Source organism: Schistocerca piceifrons, chromosome 6 (genome assembly GCF_021461385.2).
Source record: "Schistocerca piceifrons isolate TAMUIC-IGC-003096 chromosome 6, iqSchPice1.1, whole genome shotgun sequence".
Taxonomy (NCBI): domain Eukaryota; kingdom Metazoa; phylum Arthropoda; class Insecta; order Orthoptera; family Acrididae; genus Schistocerca; species Schistocerca piceifrons.
In genome coordinates this window covers 83,650,826-83,670,747 of record NC_060143.1, presented here as the reverse complement: position 1 = coordinate 83,670,747, position 19,922 = coordinate 83,650,826, and the positions used below count along the sequence as shown (strand labels likewise).

Below are 19,922 nucleotides of genomic sequence, written 5' to 3'. Positions count from 1 at the left end.
GGTGAACAAAAAAGTAATAGGCAAATCATTAGAGTCACAATTCTGAATTAATGTCACTGTCAATGGTGAGGGTGACAGGCAGGATACAACAGCTATCAGATGAGTTACTTAGATAAGAAAGACCAGGCTAGCAGCAAAATTCAGATCCACTACTAAACCCACAGTATGAGCTGTAATCAAGCACCAAGGGAATCATAAATCTCCTGGTCATGACCACATCCCTGCCCCTCTCTTTAAATAACTTCTGCCAGCCACTATAAACTACCTGATATGCATATACAATGCTTGTCTTAAGCTAACTTACTTCTACTACAGTGGAAAACTGCAAAGTTGTCACCATCCTGAAGTCTGATAAAAACCTACTCCATTCACAAAGCTATTAGTCTGTCTCTCTCCTAACAGACCTTAGCAAAATCCTCGAACTAACAATTCTTAACTACCTACAATGGTTCCTATCAAACAACAACATCCTGATGCCTGACGAATCTGGTTTCCATAACAAGCATTCCACAATCCAGCAAACCTTGCACTTGGTTGAGCACATCTATTAAGCTCAAGATGTGGTTGCGAAACTTTGTGAGAACATTGCTCCAGAGTGTAATCAGATATTAGCTAGTACCCCCTCCCCTTCCTCCATCATCTAACTAAACTTTGAAATGAGGGGAAAATCCAGGAACACTTTTATTTTTACAATGACAAAAGTTAAATTTCTGTAGGTTTTTTTTATTGAATCATGGTCTAATGAGACAGTGAGACAATGGGTGCTGCTTATTCTAACAACCTTTCTTCACTGAGTGATGAAGCAATTCTCAGTGCATCGCATCCTCAGAAAAGAAAGCTAACTATCCACATTGAGGCCAGAAGTCACTTGCTACAAAACATGCTTCCTCTGTACCAACGCTCTCCCTAGTGACATTAGCTTCATCCACATCTCCATTTAAAACAAAAAAAGTTTTCTGAACTGGCAGAAATTGGAAGACTTCAGGCTGTCAATACTTTGTGTCTGACCAATGCCATTATTAATTACAATAATAGTAATAATAATAATAAGAAAACTATGTGGGCAAAACAGCAGTTTAGTAGCCATTACAAACATTACAACATTGTGTTGTGCTGTAAATTAGTTGACTTATGTGTTGCAAAGTGAATAAAGAAGCAATTTCTGGCCCACTGCTGGAACTAAAACTTGGAGAAGACACCTTCATGACATATGTAAGCATATGTGCTGTATATGACTCAATGTTACTTTTGTAGATACTTGGTACAAAGTACAAGTATGTGTTTAGAGGGTACACTATGTGAGGAAAAACATGTTCATACATTAATTTCATAAGCTGTAACCTCCACCATATTGTGTCTCATGTTAAAGCTAATATTTGAAAAACATGTGATTACTGATAATTTATGCAATCAGCATTACAGTGTTGCAGAACAGTGATAAGGATAATGATCTCTTAAAAATAATTTAGTTTCATTGCAAAAACACAATCAAACCATTTTGTTTAAAATTTCATTTTACCCCTCAGGGGGTAACTACCACGAGGTTAGGAATCACTGAGCTAGACCAAAGAGAGAATCAACAAGAGCAGTATTCCTGAATATGGAGAAAGCATCTGACTATGTCTGGCCCAATGGTCCCATTTATGAACTAGATCAACTTGGGTACTCAGAGCACAGTTTGTATTATCGCTTCCATTTTTGTGGAGCACCAATTCTTCAAGCAAATGGTATTTGATTCAACTATACACACAGCCTACACAAATGATATAACCAAACAGCAAAACCAGTTGGCAAAAACATGGCACTCAATATTGACAATACATTACAGCTGTTGCTACCTTCTCTTCATCCATTGTAACTTGTAACAACATCTGGACAAAACCATCCAGTGGTGCAACATTTGGAAGATCAAACTTAACTCAACCAAATGACAAGCTTCATGGCCAAATACAATCTTCCTGACAGCCAACTCTCCATCGATGGCCATGTTGCTTTGTCCTTGGGTCAGTTAAATATTTGGTTGATTGAACCTAGGATGTAGTCAATGCTACAAGCAAAGTTTCTGCACTCTTATTTCAATTGTGCCCTCTTGTTAAAGGCTAAGGGTTAACAACAAACTGTAAATTGTTACTGTGACACCAGCACAACCTTCTAATCATTTGTATGGCTTGGAAGTGTGATCTATGGCATCAGACATACCCTTTCGTACCTCCAAACCCTTCGAAATAAAGCATTCTCTATTATAATAGGAGCTGACAGGTATGTTCACAATGCATACATTAGAAAATGGCTAGTCAATCCACCATTTATTCCGTAACACAAAATAAACAAATTAAATTTTATATTCATTCACAAAAATTGCCCCACTTTCTAATAAAAAGAAACTAGGCAATGAACCTCCTGAAGCACAAGACACACAGTCCCCAAACTTCCATTTTCTACACCACACTAACACAATTTGAACTCTGTTGGATACAAAGTACTAGGACACATCTCCACAAAATCATTTTGTTTATTTGAATAATCCCTATGTGTTCCAGAATACATTAAATGGGCAAGTCTGAACAAATAATGGAAATCTTCCTTTCCAAGTGAGTGCAATTGCAAATTCCTCCATCTTTCATTATTTCACTTGAGAGCTAGGTAAGTCTTTAAGAATAAGAACTAGTTACCTCAATGTTGTGGTAATTTTCCAAACCAATTTCATCTCCATAAAATACTGATGTGGTACCAGGCAACATCATGTTGAACAGCAATGCTGCCAGACTTCCATTGGCTGTCTGCAGACGATTAACAAGCCTGTCAGTTTCCACACTACCCATATTCCAGTGGATCCATGGATAGTTAGGCCTGCTGAACAAATAAATCACATAATCAATGTTCACAAATCAGGGCCGTTGTAACATTTATCGGTCTCACATTTTACATACTTATTGTTTTTATCAACACACATGGAAATTACTATGGAATCGTTATTTTTCATGTAAAATAGTGAGCTGCGTAAACCTGAAATTGTGAAACATAAATAATAGTTATAGTCTCAATGGGAAAATTCAATTGAGAAAACTTTTATATTAGAAGGGGACAAAGTTGTTGTCCGGTAAAATACCTAATACCACCAATAGAAACATTGAAAGTAGAAATATTATTCTCAGTTTTTAGAACTTGTATGTTCCTCCTTCAGAGAGGGAACCTGGATTGGTTGGTGATAACTGGAAAGGATGGCCAGGTCACTCAGATCCTTAGTTGGGAGGGACCAGCCTGCTGTGAGGACAAGACATATCTGTTCCTCTTGCCTTCACAACAGGCTCTCTCAACTTAGGATCTGAATAACTTGACAGTGGTGTGCATCATGTAAGAAGGCAGCTACGTGATTTGTTCTGTGCAAAGAGAGATGAAAGAAATTTTTCAGTGATATCAGTGTGTTCTCTGTCTCTGTCCATGCCTCATGCTTCGGCCGTTGCCTACCCTGTTAACTGATATCACTGGGGTGAGCACTACACCGGACCACTGTTTCTGCTTCTGACTCTCTCTAGTAGAATTTACACATTCGTATAACTATCACTCCTAAACACAATACTTGTCATGTTTGTTTTATGCCATCCATAATGAACACCATAGTGGCTACATAACCTCACCATATCTAAACTAATATAAAAATCAATGCTAAATATTCTATGCACATCCTGAAATGCTTGCTACAGGAAAATGTGGCACAATTATGCCATTGGTTGGATCATCATGTAGTATGCTGCTCCCTGCCACTGTGCATCACCCATCCATCGGCCTTCTTATGTTAACACCACTACACCAACCATCCACACCAAACCCCTCCTTTCTCTCTGTATAAAGAATACAAAAACCTCAGAAATATAGGACTAGTACATCCACTTTAAGTGTCTCAGTCAGCAATCTACACCTACATCCATATTATGTATTTTACTTCCAGTAGTCAAGTAGTTATCAGCCGTTTTGACTCTTTATAATTAGATAATATTTTTTGTTAGATTAAGACAGGAGACCTGTAATTTACCTCATTCCGATTCTGTATTAGGCGAACAATGTTGAATTAATATAAAAACACTTTAACAACAATGGAAATTCCTGGATTGAACAACACATAATATAAAAGAAAGGCAACCACTCACCCACAAATCACTGAAGTGTGGCACATGGAAACATGCAACAGAAAAAAATATTTACACATGCTATCAAGCTCTTGCTCTTTTCCTAGTCAAAACACACACATTCTCACACACACAGACATCAAAACTAACACACCCACAGTCACAGCTAAACTGGCTGTTGATTATTGATTGCTCCTGCTCTTTTTCTAGTGAAAGAACACACACACACACACACACACACACACACACACACACACCTAAATTTACACACCCATGGCCGCAGTGAGACTGACTGTTGATTATTGATAGCAGTTACCAAGGCAGATGGAGGTGGGGAGGGGGTAGGGAAGGATGCATGAGATAAGTAGGGGGTAGCATGGTAGTTTGATGTGGGTCTTTTGACAGATATCTTGTCGGTTGTACAAGACAAAAAGAAAGAGTTCAGAGGGTAGAGCATATAAGAGGCAGAGAAAGGGAGAGCAGTCAGGGATGGAGGGAAGGAAAGTAGAGGACGTTAGAAATGAAGAGGGAGACTTGGAGGGAAGAGAGAAAATGAGAGGGGTGGAAGAAGGCGAGAGGGAGTGCCCACATGAATGGGGGTGGTGGCAGTGAGAGAAGACAGTACACAATCTGTAAGGGAGTGATATGGACAGAAGAGGGAAGGTGAAAGGCAAGGTGAGGCAGTGGTAAACAGGTTATCTGATGTTTAGGCTAGGTGGATTGCAAGAAGGCAGGTTATGGAGAGACCTGTGTAATTCAAAGAAATTAGTGCTGGAAGTGAGTATCCAAATGTCTCACATAGTGAATCAACTGTTTTGTGATGCACAACACATCCAGCAATTCGATGGTCACATTTGCAGCTTGCCACAGTTTGGCTGTGGCCATTCACATGAGTAGACAGTTGGTTATTTGTCATGCCCACACAGAATGCTGCACAGTAATTGCAGCATAGCTGATATGTAACATGGATGCTTTCATATGTAGCCCTGCCTTTTATACTTAGAAAATCCTGTGACTGGACTGTGGTAGGAAGCGACAGGTGAGTGTATGGAACATGTCTTGCACCTGGGTTGACCACCACCTACTCCCCAAACACCACCCAACTATACAGGTAGCCCTACTCATCATCCCCCTGCTGTTAGGTACAATGCTCCCACAAAACGAACCTCTTTGACCACCATCTGTAACCTACCATCCTACATTCAAGAGACCACTCACTTAATTCAAGACACCACTCACTTCCTTCACTGCCTTCCCATAGTTCCTGTCCTATTACCCCCAGATTCCCTATTGGTCACTGTGAGTGTGATGTCCTTGTCCACCAACATCCCCCATGCCAATGGCCTTGCAACTATGAAACATTACCTCTCCAAATGTCCTGCTGATACCAAACACACAATCTTTTTCCTAATTCTCCTAGCCAAACACATCCTGACCCACAATTATTTCACTTTCAAAATACAAAATCTATAAACAAATCCATGGTACAGCCTCGAGAACTTGCATGGCACTGTCCTATGCCAATTTATTTTGAGTCATCTGGAGGAATCCTTCCTAACCTACAGCCCCTTGTCTGAGTCAAATTCAGTGATGGCATTTTCATGATCTGGAGTCGTGGCAGGGACCACCTTTGCTCTTTCCCCCACAACCTCAACACCTAATGCTAAATGCACTTCACCTGGTCTTTCTCAACTCAATGGGCCACCTTCCTACTTGTCACTCTCCACATCTCAGATGGCTCTGTTAATATGTCTGTTGATATCAAGTGCACCACCCACCAACAGTTATCACCTGTTACATGTCAAAAAATCTCTTTCTTACAACCTTACTATTTGTTGACGCCACATCTTCAGTGGAAAGCAGGAGTTTTACAAAATACACCGATAACCTGACCAGAGCCTTTACTGACAGACAATATCCTATTCAACTCACTCATAAACAGATATCCCGTGCCGACACCTCCTCTGACACCAGTAAACCTATTAGCCAGCCACCTCTGGTCACCCAGTATTACGATGCCCTTGAAAAGCTCAACCACACCCTTTATCATGTCTTCAACTATACTTTCTCATGGTGTGAGATGAGGGATATACCCACATTACCCAATGTTGCCACCTGCCATCCATCCAACCTAACAAAATATCTTTGTCCATCCCTCCTCCAATCCTGGTTCTAATCCTGCACCCTACGGATCATTCCCTTGTGGTCGACCCAAGTGCAATACCTGTCTCATAATACATCCACCCACCACTTCCTACAGCAGTCCAATCTCAGGCATTTCCTGCCCTATAAAAGGCAGAGGCCTCTGTGAAAGCTTCCGTGTTATGTATTACCTATGCTGTGATTACTGTGAAGCATTCTATGTGGGTGTGACAAGTAACCACCTGCCTACTTGCATGAATGACCACTGTCAAACTAACACAAACTGCAAACTTGACCACTCATTTGCCAAACATGTTGTGCACCACAACACAAATCCCTCCAACAGCTGCTTTAGTCCATCCATCCATCCATCCATCCATCTGGCACAAGCCATATGGATACTCCCTTCCAGCATGATGTTGAGAACTGCCTCTCAAGCATATCCTGCACTCTTGTAGTCCCTCCTGGTCTAAACTTCCACTAATTTTTTTCCCATTGCCTCACCCTGCCTTTGCCTTCTCTCCTCTGACCACACCACTTCTTCCCCATCCAGATTGCACAGTGCCTTCTCTCACTGCCCTCTCTTCTTTTTACACCTCTCTCTCTTTCTCTCCCCTCCCAGTCTCCCTCCTCATCTCTACCTTCCTCTATTTTCCCCCTTCCATCCTCACCCCTCCTCCCTCTCTCTACCTTCTGAATGCCTTTTGTCTAGTTGTCCAGCTACTGGGTCACCTGTCAAAAGATCTGCATCACACTATTGTGCTACCCCCTGCTCACCTCATGCATCTTTCCATACCCTGTTCCCACCTCAATTGTCCGGTCAATTGCTATCGATAATCATCAATCTGTCTTGCCATGGATGCAGGTTTGTATCTTTGGGTGTCTGTGTGTGAATGCGTGTACTTCAACCAGAGAAAGAGGGAGGGTTCAAAAGCTAGTGTAAATACTGTTTTCTGTTGTTTGTTTCAGTACTATGAAAATAGTTTGCCGTGAATAGTAGAATTTGGTTCAGTACTGCAACACATAATGTAGACACATTATACACACATTAACATTTCCATGCCAGTAAAAATGGTGTGTATTCACCACAAGGATTAGCCCATTAATGGAAAGAAAGCACACACATTTCAGCAGAATAATGTTATGCTACCGGAGACACTAAGCATGCACACACGTACAAGCTCCCCCCCCTGCCATATGCACCCACCCACGCACGCGCGCACACACACACACACACACACACACACACACACACGGCAGTGCTATCTCACATGACACTAGTCTATGTGCCTAGGATTACCCAGCTGACAGACCTTCAATAAGTAGACTGTAAGTATTCAATAGGTACTGATTTTCACAGTAGTTTGAACTCTCTATGTGATACTTTTTTCATTGACAAACTGAAGTAAAAAATATTGATAACTATTACCAATTTTTAAAAAAAATGGCACTTCAGTTAAGGCAGTAATCCCGCAGTGCAGTTCACATGATTATATTACACTCAGTATGAAGACAATTAGTCATAAGAACAGTTTTTAGATGAGGAACAGGATGGCAAAGCACTGAAGAAGATTTGTTATTTTATCATAATAAATAAAGACACAGTGCTTCCTACAATATGAGCAATGACATCTGTGCCTACAAATGTGATTGAAAGTGGTCCCACAGCAAAAATTTCAGTTGTATGTCTGGAGAGTTTTGAGGTTTTACAGGTGAGCAACTTGGGACTTTGTTATTGCCTGATTTTGTGGCAGTTAAATCACATACTAGAAATATTGTCTTTAATCAAAAAATTTTTGGTAACCTATCATTAATCACATACACATATTTCTTCCATAACATCAAATTTAAGTCAATCATTTTTTATGAAAAAAAGTAAAAGTCATGTAATTGGAATTTTTCATTAAACATCTGTCAGTAAGTAAACTGTCTAGACTAAAGAAAAGATACTGTCACAATGAAGATGTGTGGAAACTATGGTAGAGTAGTGAGTACTGTGTAACAGTGTGAAGACTACCACACTTTTCCATGTTGGGTGCTATGAAACAAGTCAGCTTGATTGGAGCTGTGGCTAGCCTTTGATGCTGTAGTAGTTGTTGATTATGGACAAAGAGCAGCTGATCTTGAAACTCAAATCTCACAGCAGCATAGGCAGAGTGAGAGGAGCAGCAAAGTTAGGAATAGGATAGATAACAGGAAAGTGCTCAAATCTATAGATCAGTAAAGAGTTTCATGAGATGCTGCAAATCTGTTAGCATTACTTTAGATCTCTCCAACCGCTTCACTGCTCTGGAGACAGAGGACAAAAGTGTCCAGATCACACAGGAAGACCTTTCTATTAGTGAGTTGTCATGTGTGGGAAAGTCTGAACTAGTACAGAATATCTTGTATAGTGGACACTAAGTAACAATATTTTTAACCCAATTGCAGAGCTCAGCAATGTCCCCTGTGATTTTAGCCCTCTGGAGAAAGTGTGAATGCTCTTCACACAAATGCGAAGATTGTGTCACTCTTTGAACAATACGATAAGTCCTGGATGTAGCATTCTGTTGAATATGTAAATGCAGAGCTTTACGAGTTGCTCAGTACAGCAGGGTGATCACACATGGGTTTGATTGATCCATTTCCCCTCACACAGTCACACCACACATGGTCTGGTCTACCTCTGAATATTTATGGTCACAGATTACTTCCACAACTAATTTCCATAGGCATTGATTGTAACCCAAACACTGTCTGCCTAATCCTTGCAATTTCTAATATTTTCACTAGGTGTTTTTTAGGATAAGTGTTCCTGAAAGACAGAACAGGCAAATAACCATAGACATAGTTGCAAGTCAGTGGAGAATGCTAAAAACAAAAATGGATTTCACATATCACTTAAGGAAAATGGAAAATTTAAATATATTTCTAAAAATCTGCTATGTATAACAGAACATCATAGTGGGTCACAGAAACTGAACAGATACACCACGATGAACACAAGTTACGTTACTGTAAGCATACTACGAGGAATGTGTGAGTCACTATTACTGGGTGCAGCATTAAGTCAGTTAACTGCTGCACAATTCTGACCATGGTCAAGTTTTTGGTAAATAATTAAGTACTATCACTACTGACAGATTTCAGATAGATTATATAATGGTAAGACAGAGATTTAGGAACCAGGTTTTAAATTGTAGGACATTTCCAGGGGCAGATGTGGACTCTGACCACAATATATTGGTTATGACTGTAGATTAAAACTGAAGAAACTGCAAAAAGGTGGGAATTTAAGGAGATGGGACCTGGATAAACTGACTAAACCAGAGGTTGTACAGTGTTTCAGGGAGAGCATAAGGGAACAATTGACACGAATGGGGGAAGGAAATACAGTAGAAGAAGAATGGGTAGCTTTCAGGGATGAAATAGTGAAGGCAGCAGAGGATCAAATAGGTAAAAAGACGAGGGCTAGTAGAAACCATTGGGTAACAGAAGAAATATTGAATTTAATTGATGAAAGGAGAAAATACAAAAATGCAGTAAATGAAGCAGGCAAAAAGGAATATAAACGTTCCAAAAATGAGATTGACAGGAAGTGTAAAATGGCTAAGCAGGCATGGCTAGAGGACAAATGTAAAGATGTAGAGGCTTATCCCACTAGGGGTAAGATAGATACTGCCTACAGGAAAATTAAAGAGACCTTTGGAGAAAAGAGAACCACTTGTAAGAATATTAAGAGCTCAGATGGAAACCCAGTTCTAAGCAAAGAAGGGAAAGCAGAAAGGTGGAAGGAGTATATAGAGGGACTATACAAGGGCGATGTACTTGAGGGCAATGTTATAGAAAGGGAAGAGAATGTAGATGAAGATGAAATGGGAGATACGATACTGCGTGAAGAGTTGGACAGAGCACTGAAAGACCTGAGTCGAAACAAGGCCCCTGGAGTAGACAGCATTCCATTAGAACTACTGACGGCCTTGGGAGATCCAGTCCTAACAAAACTCTACCATGTGGTGAGGAAAATGTATGAGACAGGTGAAATACCCTCAGACTTCAAGAAGAATATAATAATTCCAATCCCAAAGAGAGCAGGTGTTGACAGATGTGAAAATTACCAAACTTAGAAGCTAGACTAAGAAAAGGCAAACCTACGTTTCTAGCATTTGTAGACTTGGAGAAAGCTTTTGACGATGTTGACTGGAATACTCTCTTTCAAATTCTTAAACTGGCAGGGGTAAAATACAGGGAGCGAATGGCTATTTACAATTTGTACAGAAAGCAGATGGCAGCTATAAGAGTCGAGGGACATGAAAGGGAAGCAGTGATTGGGAAGGGAGTGAGACAGGGTTGTAGCCTCTGTCCGATGTTGTTCAATCTGTATATTGAGCAAGCAGTAAAGGAAACAAAAGAAAAGTTCGGAGTAGGTACTAAAATTCATGGAGAAGAAATAAAAACTTTGAGATTCGCCGATGACATTGTAATTCTGTCAGAGACAGCAAAGGACTTGGAAGAGCAGTTGAACGGAATGGACAGTGTCTTGAAGGGAGGATATAAGATGAACATCAACAAAAGCAAAACGAGGATAATGGAAAGTAGTTGAATTAAGTCAGGTGATGCTGAGGGAATTAGATTATGAAATGAGACACTTAAGGTAGTAAAGGAGTTTTGCTATTTGGGGAGCAAAATAACTGATGATGGTCGAAGTAGAGAGGATATAAAATGTAGACTGGCAATGGCAAGGAAAGCGTTTCTGAAAAAGAGAAATTTGTTAACATCGAGTATAGATTTAAGTGTCAGGAAGTCATTTCTGAAAGTATTCGTATGGAGTGAAGCCATGTATGGAAGTGAAACGTGGACGATAAACAGTTTGGACAAGAAGAGAATAGAAGCTTTCGAAATGTGGTGCTACAGAAGAATGCTGAAGATTAGATGGGTAGATCACATAACTAATGAGGAGGTATTGAATAGGATTGGGGAGAAGAGGAGTTTGTGGCACAACTTGACTAGAAGAAGGGATCGGTTGTAGGACATGTTCTGAGGAATCAAGGGATCACCAATTTAGTACTGGAGGGCTGTGTGGAGGGTAAAAATCGTAGAGGGAGACCAAGAGATGAATACATTAGGCAGATTCAGAAGGATGTAGGCTGCAGTACATACTGGGAGATGAAGAAGCTTGCACAGGATAGAGTAGCACGGAGAGCTGCATCAAACCAGTCTCAGGACTGAAGACCACTTATATTATACTATCACCAACATTGAAAATTTACAAAATGTGCGTCCAGTGAAATTTGTTTAAAGAGTGATAGCATAATTGATTTGATATTAACAAGTGACTTTGTGCATCCATTGTAAACATGAGAACTATACATTATTAACAGAAAATTACCTATGAAACAGAACCTGTTTGATTTACAGATGATGTGGAAATGTGATCATAATTATGAATATGTAAGACGATCTTCCATTAAAAAGTGGCTGTATACACAGGCACCAAGCAGACAAGAAATCTACTAATTAAATCGAAGGTTCAAGATGACAGCTTCTGTAGCTGACTTACCACACAGTGGTTGCCCAAAATTAGTAACTACTGAATAAGAACTGCAGCTCATTGCACAGGCATTTGTTCAGTCACTCAACAATTTAGCAAGAATAGCTGCTAAGGAACTACAATTTTCTGATAGAAGTTTAAGGAGAATGTTAGAAACGTTAGAACTGTAGACTTATAAAATTGCATTATTACATGTCCTAAATGAGAATTATCCTAATCAAAGACATGAATTCTGTGACTGGTGCACGATACACAGTGCAAACGTTTATTTTGCAAAACAATCCTCTAATCTAATGAAGCAAGTTGTAAGTTACACGGAAGAGTTAAAAAACACTATTATGTGTATCAGTCTTCTGAAAATCCATGATTTACCATTGAGGAGAAGTTAAATATTCCACAAGTTATGGTTTCGGCTGGTAAATGCAAGGAAGAATTGATAGTCCCTTATCTTTTTGATGGGACTGTGATTGTGGAAAGGTATAACTGAACTTTCAAGAGACACTGTTATTGAATTACACCAATACCCCAATACTTGAAACTGTATGAAACAACCTCATCTGGCAGCAAGATGATGCTCCACTTACATTTTGGATTACAGGTCTGTGCGTTTTTGGATGAAAATTTTCTGGAGTGTTAAATCGGTTGGCCTCCAAGATCATCAGACCTCAGAGAGAGTGATTTTTCAATGCGAGGAATACTGAAAGACAATGTTTGTGCTACAAAACCATTAAAACTACACCATTTAAGGGATATGATAGAACAAGAATTTGAAAACATTGCTGGTAATAGTGGGGAATTATGTGACATTATATGAGTTTAAACAATGTTTTAAATGTCCAGATAACTACTGAGGACACTTTAAACAATTTCAGTTATTATGTACAAACCACAGAAGCTACAAAACACTGTACTGCATTTTCGACTAAGTGACTACTGCCACACCTCGTGCATACAAAAATGAATTAAAGTCTCAGGCCATAGTGCTTGATGAGTATGTTATTGAAAAGTTTTCTGAGTTTTGCACTTCAGCAGTACAATTCTTAACGTACAAGGTAGCAGTTCTGAATATCTACAGCCTATATAGAATATGTTTAAAATTTTATTTAGCAATCTGAGAGCTTACTAATAAGACTTAGTAGAAATAAATGGGAACTGATTGTCTATGATGATTTGGGAAGTGTATGTGGTGATTTCAATACCGATTTCACCTTTGATACTTATGGTCAAGAGCACCTGGAGCTTTTGTTTCACTGCCACAATAACATTGCCAACAAGAACTGACACAGTAGTTCATAAAACAGATTTGAACCCCATAATAAATGGTTTATCTGACCAAGATTTTCAGATGACAGCAATAAAGTATCCTCATCAATCAGATTTGACTAAGAAGGCAAAAATAAAATTTCATAGAATTGTAAATGCTGACAAAGTTACAATATTAGTGAGAATTTACAGGATGAAAAATGTGAAAAAGTTTGCCAATAGCACACAGCAGATAAGAAATCTAATTTTTTGCTAAAAATATTCTTACAACACTATGAATTCAATTTTACTTTATCATGAAACAGAGGAAATTACAGTGTACACTCAGAGAAAAGATGACGAACATCTAGCATCCAAGTATCTTGTGCTTAGATGAGAGATTTTTCTATATTACAGAGGACTAACTCTTTTAATAATTAGAAATGCAAAAGAAGCAGTATTTGCAAAATTCTTCCCCATGTCATTAACAAGTCAAAAATCATGTACTATAATTCAAAATACTAAGAACACAGCTAGAAGAATTTGGAACATTATTAGACATGAAATGAATAAAGTTGATAAGTAAATTATACTTTACTCCATGATGACACTAACATCAAGACACAATACAAAATTCGAATCATTAGCCACTAAATACAACAAGAGCTTAGAAAATGCTCCAGCAAAAGCAGTCCACTGTATTTCCTTAGATAGGCATTGCAAACTCCGCCACCAAAAAACAACTTTGCCAAATCATCTGATAGAGGGATCACAAAAATCATTACATCACTAAAAGCAGTAACTTGCCAAGTTATGATGATATGATATTTCAAATCTTGTGCTGATAGGGCAGCACCCCCCCCCCCCCCCCCTTATAAGTTACCACTGTAACCAGTAAGTGAGCCATGGCGTAAAACTGAAATACACAATGTGGCAGTAACACTCATCTATAAAAGCAGAGATAAGCGACTGACCTCTAACTGTTAATGAATCACCCTCCTTGTGTTCTCAAAAACACTTCTTTCAGGGATACAGTATTATCATAACAACAGAAAACAGGGGGTCACATTACCAAATGAGACATGAATAAGACAGAGCGGAAACATTAGATATAGTGAGCAATAAGGTTAAGCAAAAAGTTCAGTTCAGCCTACTTTGCACTCAGAAATCTCTCTGTTTGAGTTGACCTGCAGAAAGGTTTGCTAGAAGATCTCAAAAATACTCTCCTATGTCAAAATCTGCAGTACAGTTAATTTCAATGAAGTATTTGCTTTAGAGAAGTGTGCAGTGAGAATAACAAATTATCTTGCAGAAATCTCTTGAGGAACCTAGGTTTTCTTAAATCTTTGTCATAATACATATACTCATTGTATTTGTCGTTAATGAAAAGAGTGAATTTATGATGAAATCTTCAGTCATCACCTACACTATTGCAAGTAAAAATAATGTGTTCTCCATCTATGAGACACTAAAAACAAGGGAAAAACAAAGGGGAAAGCATAAACTATAAACTGAAATCCTTATTTTTTGTAATGGATATAAGAACCTCTGTGACAAACATTGTAAAATGGCTGTGTAGAACATGATGCTGAAGAATTTCAGAGACTGTAGACACATGGGAACATACCAAGAAAAAATAAGACAGAAACTCCACTGCTTCAAATGAACAAACATTCTTCTGTGGAATCTGTACAAAAAGAAGGTGATAGCCTGTCAGAAGGATTTACTATTCTGTTTTCTTTCTGTAATATTTACCACTTTTTAAGAGAGGGAACAGTTAATTAACATAACATAAGAGAAACCTACAATAAAACTGCCACATTTCAATACCAAGCAAATGGTAGTAAAAATTTTTGACTGTATCTTACCTGCCAAATACAGGACCAAAGAAGATCTTATTAACATGCTCCTTAATTTCAGTTCCAGCATTAGCTGAAGAGATGTTAATATATACATCAACAAGATCCATATGACTTAAGACCATATGCCTCAGATTTGCATCAAAGTCCAAGGCATCGATTGCAGCCATGCTGCACATTAGTATCCTGCTTGGAAACTTATCTATCAGCTTTCGCCACCTTATTATACTGTCTGAAAAATCACTGCCATGCACAACATATTCCAGCCCTTTTAAATAAAATCCATCAATTCCTTGATTTAACCAAAACTCCACTGCTTCAGCAATTATGTCATCCTCAGCATCAGCAAAGATTGCCTTGGTGTAAGTCTCTTCATGACTTGTGTCATTATATGTAGTCACATCACTACCTGCCAACACATGAATAGCTTCAGCAACGGGGAGATCAACTACCACTGAAATATTCCTTTGGTGCAGAATGCTCACAACAGCTTGAAAGTCTTTCAATGTTCCTAATGATGGATCTATTTCAAGTAAGTTTTTTGGATGAGCAAAATGATCTGGATAATGGTCTGCAGCAAATATAGAATTCAAGTGCACAACACGAACTCCTAGGTTGTCAAGGTACTTCATGTGCTGTAACATTCCAGGAAAGTCCCCAACTCCATCAGCATTACTGTCCTGCATGAAAGAAAAAAAGGTACTTGCAGAAACATGATGTGGTAGTAACAAAACAGTGAACAAAATTCAATGAGAAAACCTGTGTATGCAATGCCAGCACTTCAGTCACAGACTGAGCTCATTAGCCATGCTTTAAAAGAAAGATGAATGTCACTCAAATATACAACATACGCTTCATGAACTGCACAGGAACACTTTCTCTACAGAAATGATACGTTTCAAACATTTTTATCAAATTACTTAGCTTCATGAATTGTACTGGAAAAGCTCTCTCTTCAGAAACAGTACGTTTAAAATATCTTTAACAAATCACTTAAATATCATAACTAAACAATTCCTACTGGATAAAGACAATGTCAAAGTATCAAGGGAAATGATGTGGGGGACTTGTGAAATTTCATTACTCTTCTCTAGTTTCTCAATACAAAGCTCACACTATTAACATATTACAACATGCAGAATAACGAAATATCTAAATTATTTAACTTCCTTGGTCTTAAAGAACTTGTACAATTAGAGTTTCTAGGTAGAAAGCTTATGGTTTAATTTGTCTTAGTGTGCAGGACTAGGACATAAACCTGGACCACTGCACTACTTGTTCAAAATTTTTAATTTTTCCTCTATGTCCAATGAGTTTTAATCCACTAAAAGAGTATAAAGATTTCATCTCAGTAACATTCCTGAGGCTGTTATTAAGATTAATTTTCCACAATTATCATTTCTTCCAGAGAGGCAAGTTTAGCAGCCTTGGGGTAGCTCTCTAGATTTGGAGGGAAATAACTGGCAAGCTGAAACTTTGAGTTGGTTATGAAGAGTGCATGAGTAGTGCAGGGATATGGATTTGAGTCCCCATCTGGTACATAGTTTTTAGTTTTGATGAATGTTGATCATATTATACACTGCACTATGGAGCAGGAAAAGTCATCTGTATGTTTGAATATGGTACAAAACTTTTTTTGGTTGAATAAAATGGACTAAATCTTATTAGACAGATACTCTGAGAATTACATATAAGCTGAGTGAGGAAAGAGTGAGTACATTACCTACTATTTTATTAAACTTTGTATCTTTGTTTGAATGTACCAGATGGTTATAATTAAAGTGTAACTACTTAAAGATGTCTTGTATGGGATGTAATTATTATATGGCAGCAGAAAAGGGTAGATATTTGTTGTGTACATAGTTCCGCGTAGTCAGCGCGTACACAACTTTCCCAATAGAGCGTGCCCCACTAAGCACAACAGCGCAAGCGCAGTGCTCGTCCGACTCCGCACTACAAGATGGCGCTGTCTTAGAGACGGACCAAATTCTGCTTCTGCCGATCTGCGTATTAATATGTAGAACCTTTTCTCCTCACGGATCACACTTGTGCAGTCATACCTGAACACGCGAGGTATTATAACGAGTGTACAGACCTCCAATTAGTCAGTCTGCATTAGTCTGTAGTCAAGTTTCAGTCTGCGCCTAATAAGATTACCATATTCCTGTACATAGCCATGAAGAGAAATGTATAGACACTTTGTCAAGTATCCAAGTTATGTTATTTTTATGCTTGTTATTATTTTAATAAATGTGTGTGAAAGTTAATCAAGTTCTGTTTAAAGTTGGTCACCGTCAATCTGTTACTCTAAGCGTGCATGTGGCATTTCTATCGTCTGACCTAACAGCAGAAGATAAACATGCCACGATAATACCACAAGACATATTGCTGACACTCGTCTACTTCGTTAGAGCGTGAAGTCAAATAATCTGATGGTGTTTGTACCGAAGGTCTTACAGTACACACACCACAATATTCTAATTCATTAATGAGGAACTGATTTACACTTGCAAAAAAAAAAATAAAAGTTCTGATTTTGGCTACCAGAATGCTAGAATGATACGTAAAAATGTTTGCACATGTAATGGAGTAGAAACTGGACATGGGCAGAAAAGGTCAAGAATGTGAGAAAGACATAATGTTGAGTTTATTATTAACTGCTGATTCCACATGTTGTTCAATATGAGTACCAAAGATGTCGACAAGATGCTGCATCCATAAAACAACATGATCAACAGTTGCTCACAGAAGTTTCAGTGAAATCTGAGCAATGGGTTACTATATACTGTCTTTCAGGTCAGTAGTGGTCGAATATGTCTCAGGTAAATGGGTTCATTTACACTTCCCCAGTACCAAAAGTCCTATGGATTCAGAGCAGTTGATCTTGCAGGCCACACATCTAAAAAAACCTTTGGAGATAACACATTCATGGAAGACTGCATTACGCAGATCTTTTAACTGGGCAAGCAGCAGGAGGCATTGCCCCCTCTTGCAAGAAAACAGTGGTTTCCATGCAGATGCGCTCTTCCCAAGCACAAATCACATGCTGTACAAGGAAAGCTCGATAACATGTGATGTCACATTACACCTGAGAGACCCTCTGGGTGTATTCTCAACACCAAAAAACAGACTGAGAATAAAGTTGCTCGTCAATCCACACTACACAACCAATTATCACAAATGCACTGATTATTGTGGGATGGACAATTCTTGAGACACTGCATTAGCACTAGCAATGTCAAGTGCATGTGCTGCATAGTCAGTTACAGCACCAGCAACCCAATCAATAACTTGCTCTCGGATAGTTGGGTTGGGTTGGGTTGCACTCGGATAGGAAGCCTTCCTCTTCCTCATCTTCTTTAAACCATTTAATGACATCAGACCTCTCATCAGACTTTTCCGTCAGACATACTCTCTCAATAGAGCATTGCAATTGCTCCACTTGCATAAAACAGTTTCACTAACAGTGCATGGTCTCCCTTCTTGATAGCTAGTGTTAATCAGTTCCGCATATCTACCACGGTTCACTGCTGTACAATAATTACAGCCCACGTATGGGCTTGTAGTATATTCTTAGGTTCCTCGCTATACTAGTTCCTGAAATTTTGTGACTAGGCTTTCACGAGATAGTTGGCATCTAACTTCACAGGTTGGCAAATTCAGCTTTTTCCATATTTCCGTGATGCCCTTCTTTTGATCAAACAAACAAACAAACCTGCGATCATTCATATGCTGCCCCTCATTGTATATGTTCAGTTTCCCCAGTTAGACCTATCCAGGTGTAGCTCGAGGTTTCCCAAAAAAACGAATCCACAATCTTTGATACTGTAAGTCTGCAGCTAAATCTGCTAATTTTCTGTGTGTAATTAACTGACATTTAATTCTAACAAACATTACAGAGAGTGACACATTTTCAATATGCCTTCAATGTGCCATTGTCTTGAAAATGCATGCTTTCATGACACAAGTTATGATATAAAAGTAGCGAAATATGAAAATTCTTTCACCATCAATGTGACGCTTCCTGTCATGCTCTTACAACAAATCACACCAATAATGACATGTTTTCCAGATAACCAATCTGTTGGTGCTTTGAAACAGCATTTATTCATAAGTTATAATATAAAATCCACCAAATATGGACTTCAACTGATTAGGATTAAGCTGTATTCTGTATAAGATATGCCCCCAATGCTCACACTAAATAGAGGTTAACCTGCACTTGTTTTGGTGCAACCATAACTACTACCTGTTCGAAAACCATCAGCTGACAGCAACAGTTCCAAGCATGTTGACTGTCTTATGTAAATCTGTGTGGGAATTATTCAAAATACATCCTGATAATTTTAAGTCAGTAACTATCAACTGAGAGACGTGTTTTAATATGTATTTTGGGGCAGCTGTGCCTAAGAACCTTTAAGTACGAGCTGTGGCTAGTCCTATCTCATATGGGTCCCACACACTTAAACAACATTTTAGGAAGGATTGCATTAGTGTTAGGCAAGCAATCTCCTTTGTAAACAACTTGCATTTTCCCAATACCTTATGAATGAACAGTAGTCTGCCACCTGCTTTACTTACAACAGTGCCTATGTAATCATTTCATCTTATGTCCCCACAAATTGTTAGACCCACGTGTTTGTATACATTAACTGATTTCAAGGGCAACTCTCTGATATTGCAGTCACAGTATTTAGTTCACTGTTAATTGTAACTGTATATCGAACCCTACTGAGAAATTATGAACCATTTATGAGGCATATAGATTCCTTACCATGCTATCTATCTGACAACAAGAAGTACTGGTAATTAATGGGTTGTGGTATTTTCAATGTAGATTAAAAAGGATTCTGACAAAAAGAATGCTCTGGAAAACTAATTTAGCTCCCACAGTTTCATCTCAGTAATTAACTCGCCAACAGATGTGAATAAAGACAGTCAAACCATGACAATGTTTCTTAAGCTCAAAACAAAAAAATAGGTGTATTCACTGTAAAAATTGCTCTCTGATAATTATGCTCA

The 19,922-nt window shown here is 38.6% G+C and overlaps 1 protein-coding gene across 2 annotated transcripts in view; it reads right to left on the bottom strand.

The window, feature by feature from the left end:
- Positions 1-19,922, bottom strand: part of LOC124802552 (neutral and basic amino acid transport protein rBAT-like) — a 77,621-nt gene that overhangs the window by 15,670 nt on the left and 42,029 nt on the right. Inside the window, exons 6-7 of one of the 2 annotated variants that reach the window (XM_047263416.1) lie at positions 14,910-15,580; positions 2,673-2,853 (exon numbers count right to left, since the gene is read on the bottom strand). In XM_047263416.1, coding sequence (XP_047119372.1) covers positions 2,673-2,853; positions 14,910-15,580 — 852 coding nt within the window. The remainder of the gene's footprint in view (positions 1-2,672; positions 2,854-14,909; positions 15,581-19,922) is intronic. The other variant, XM_047263417.1, reaches the window with a different exon arrangement.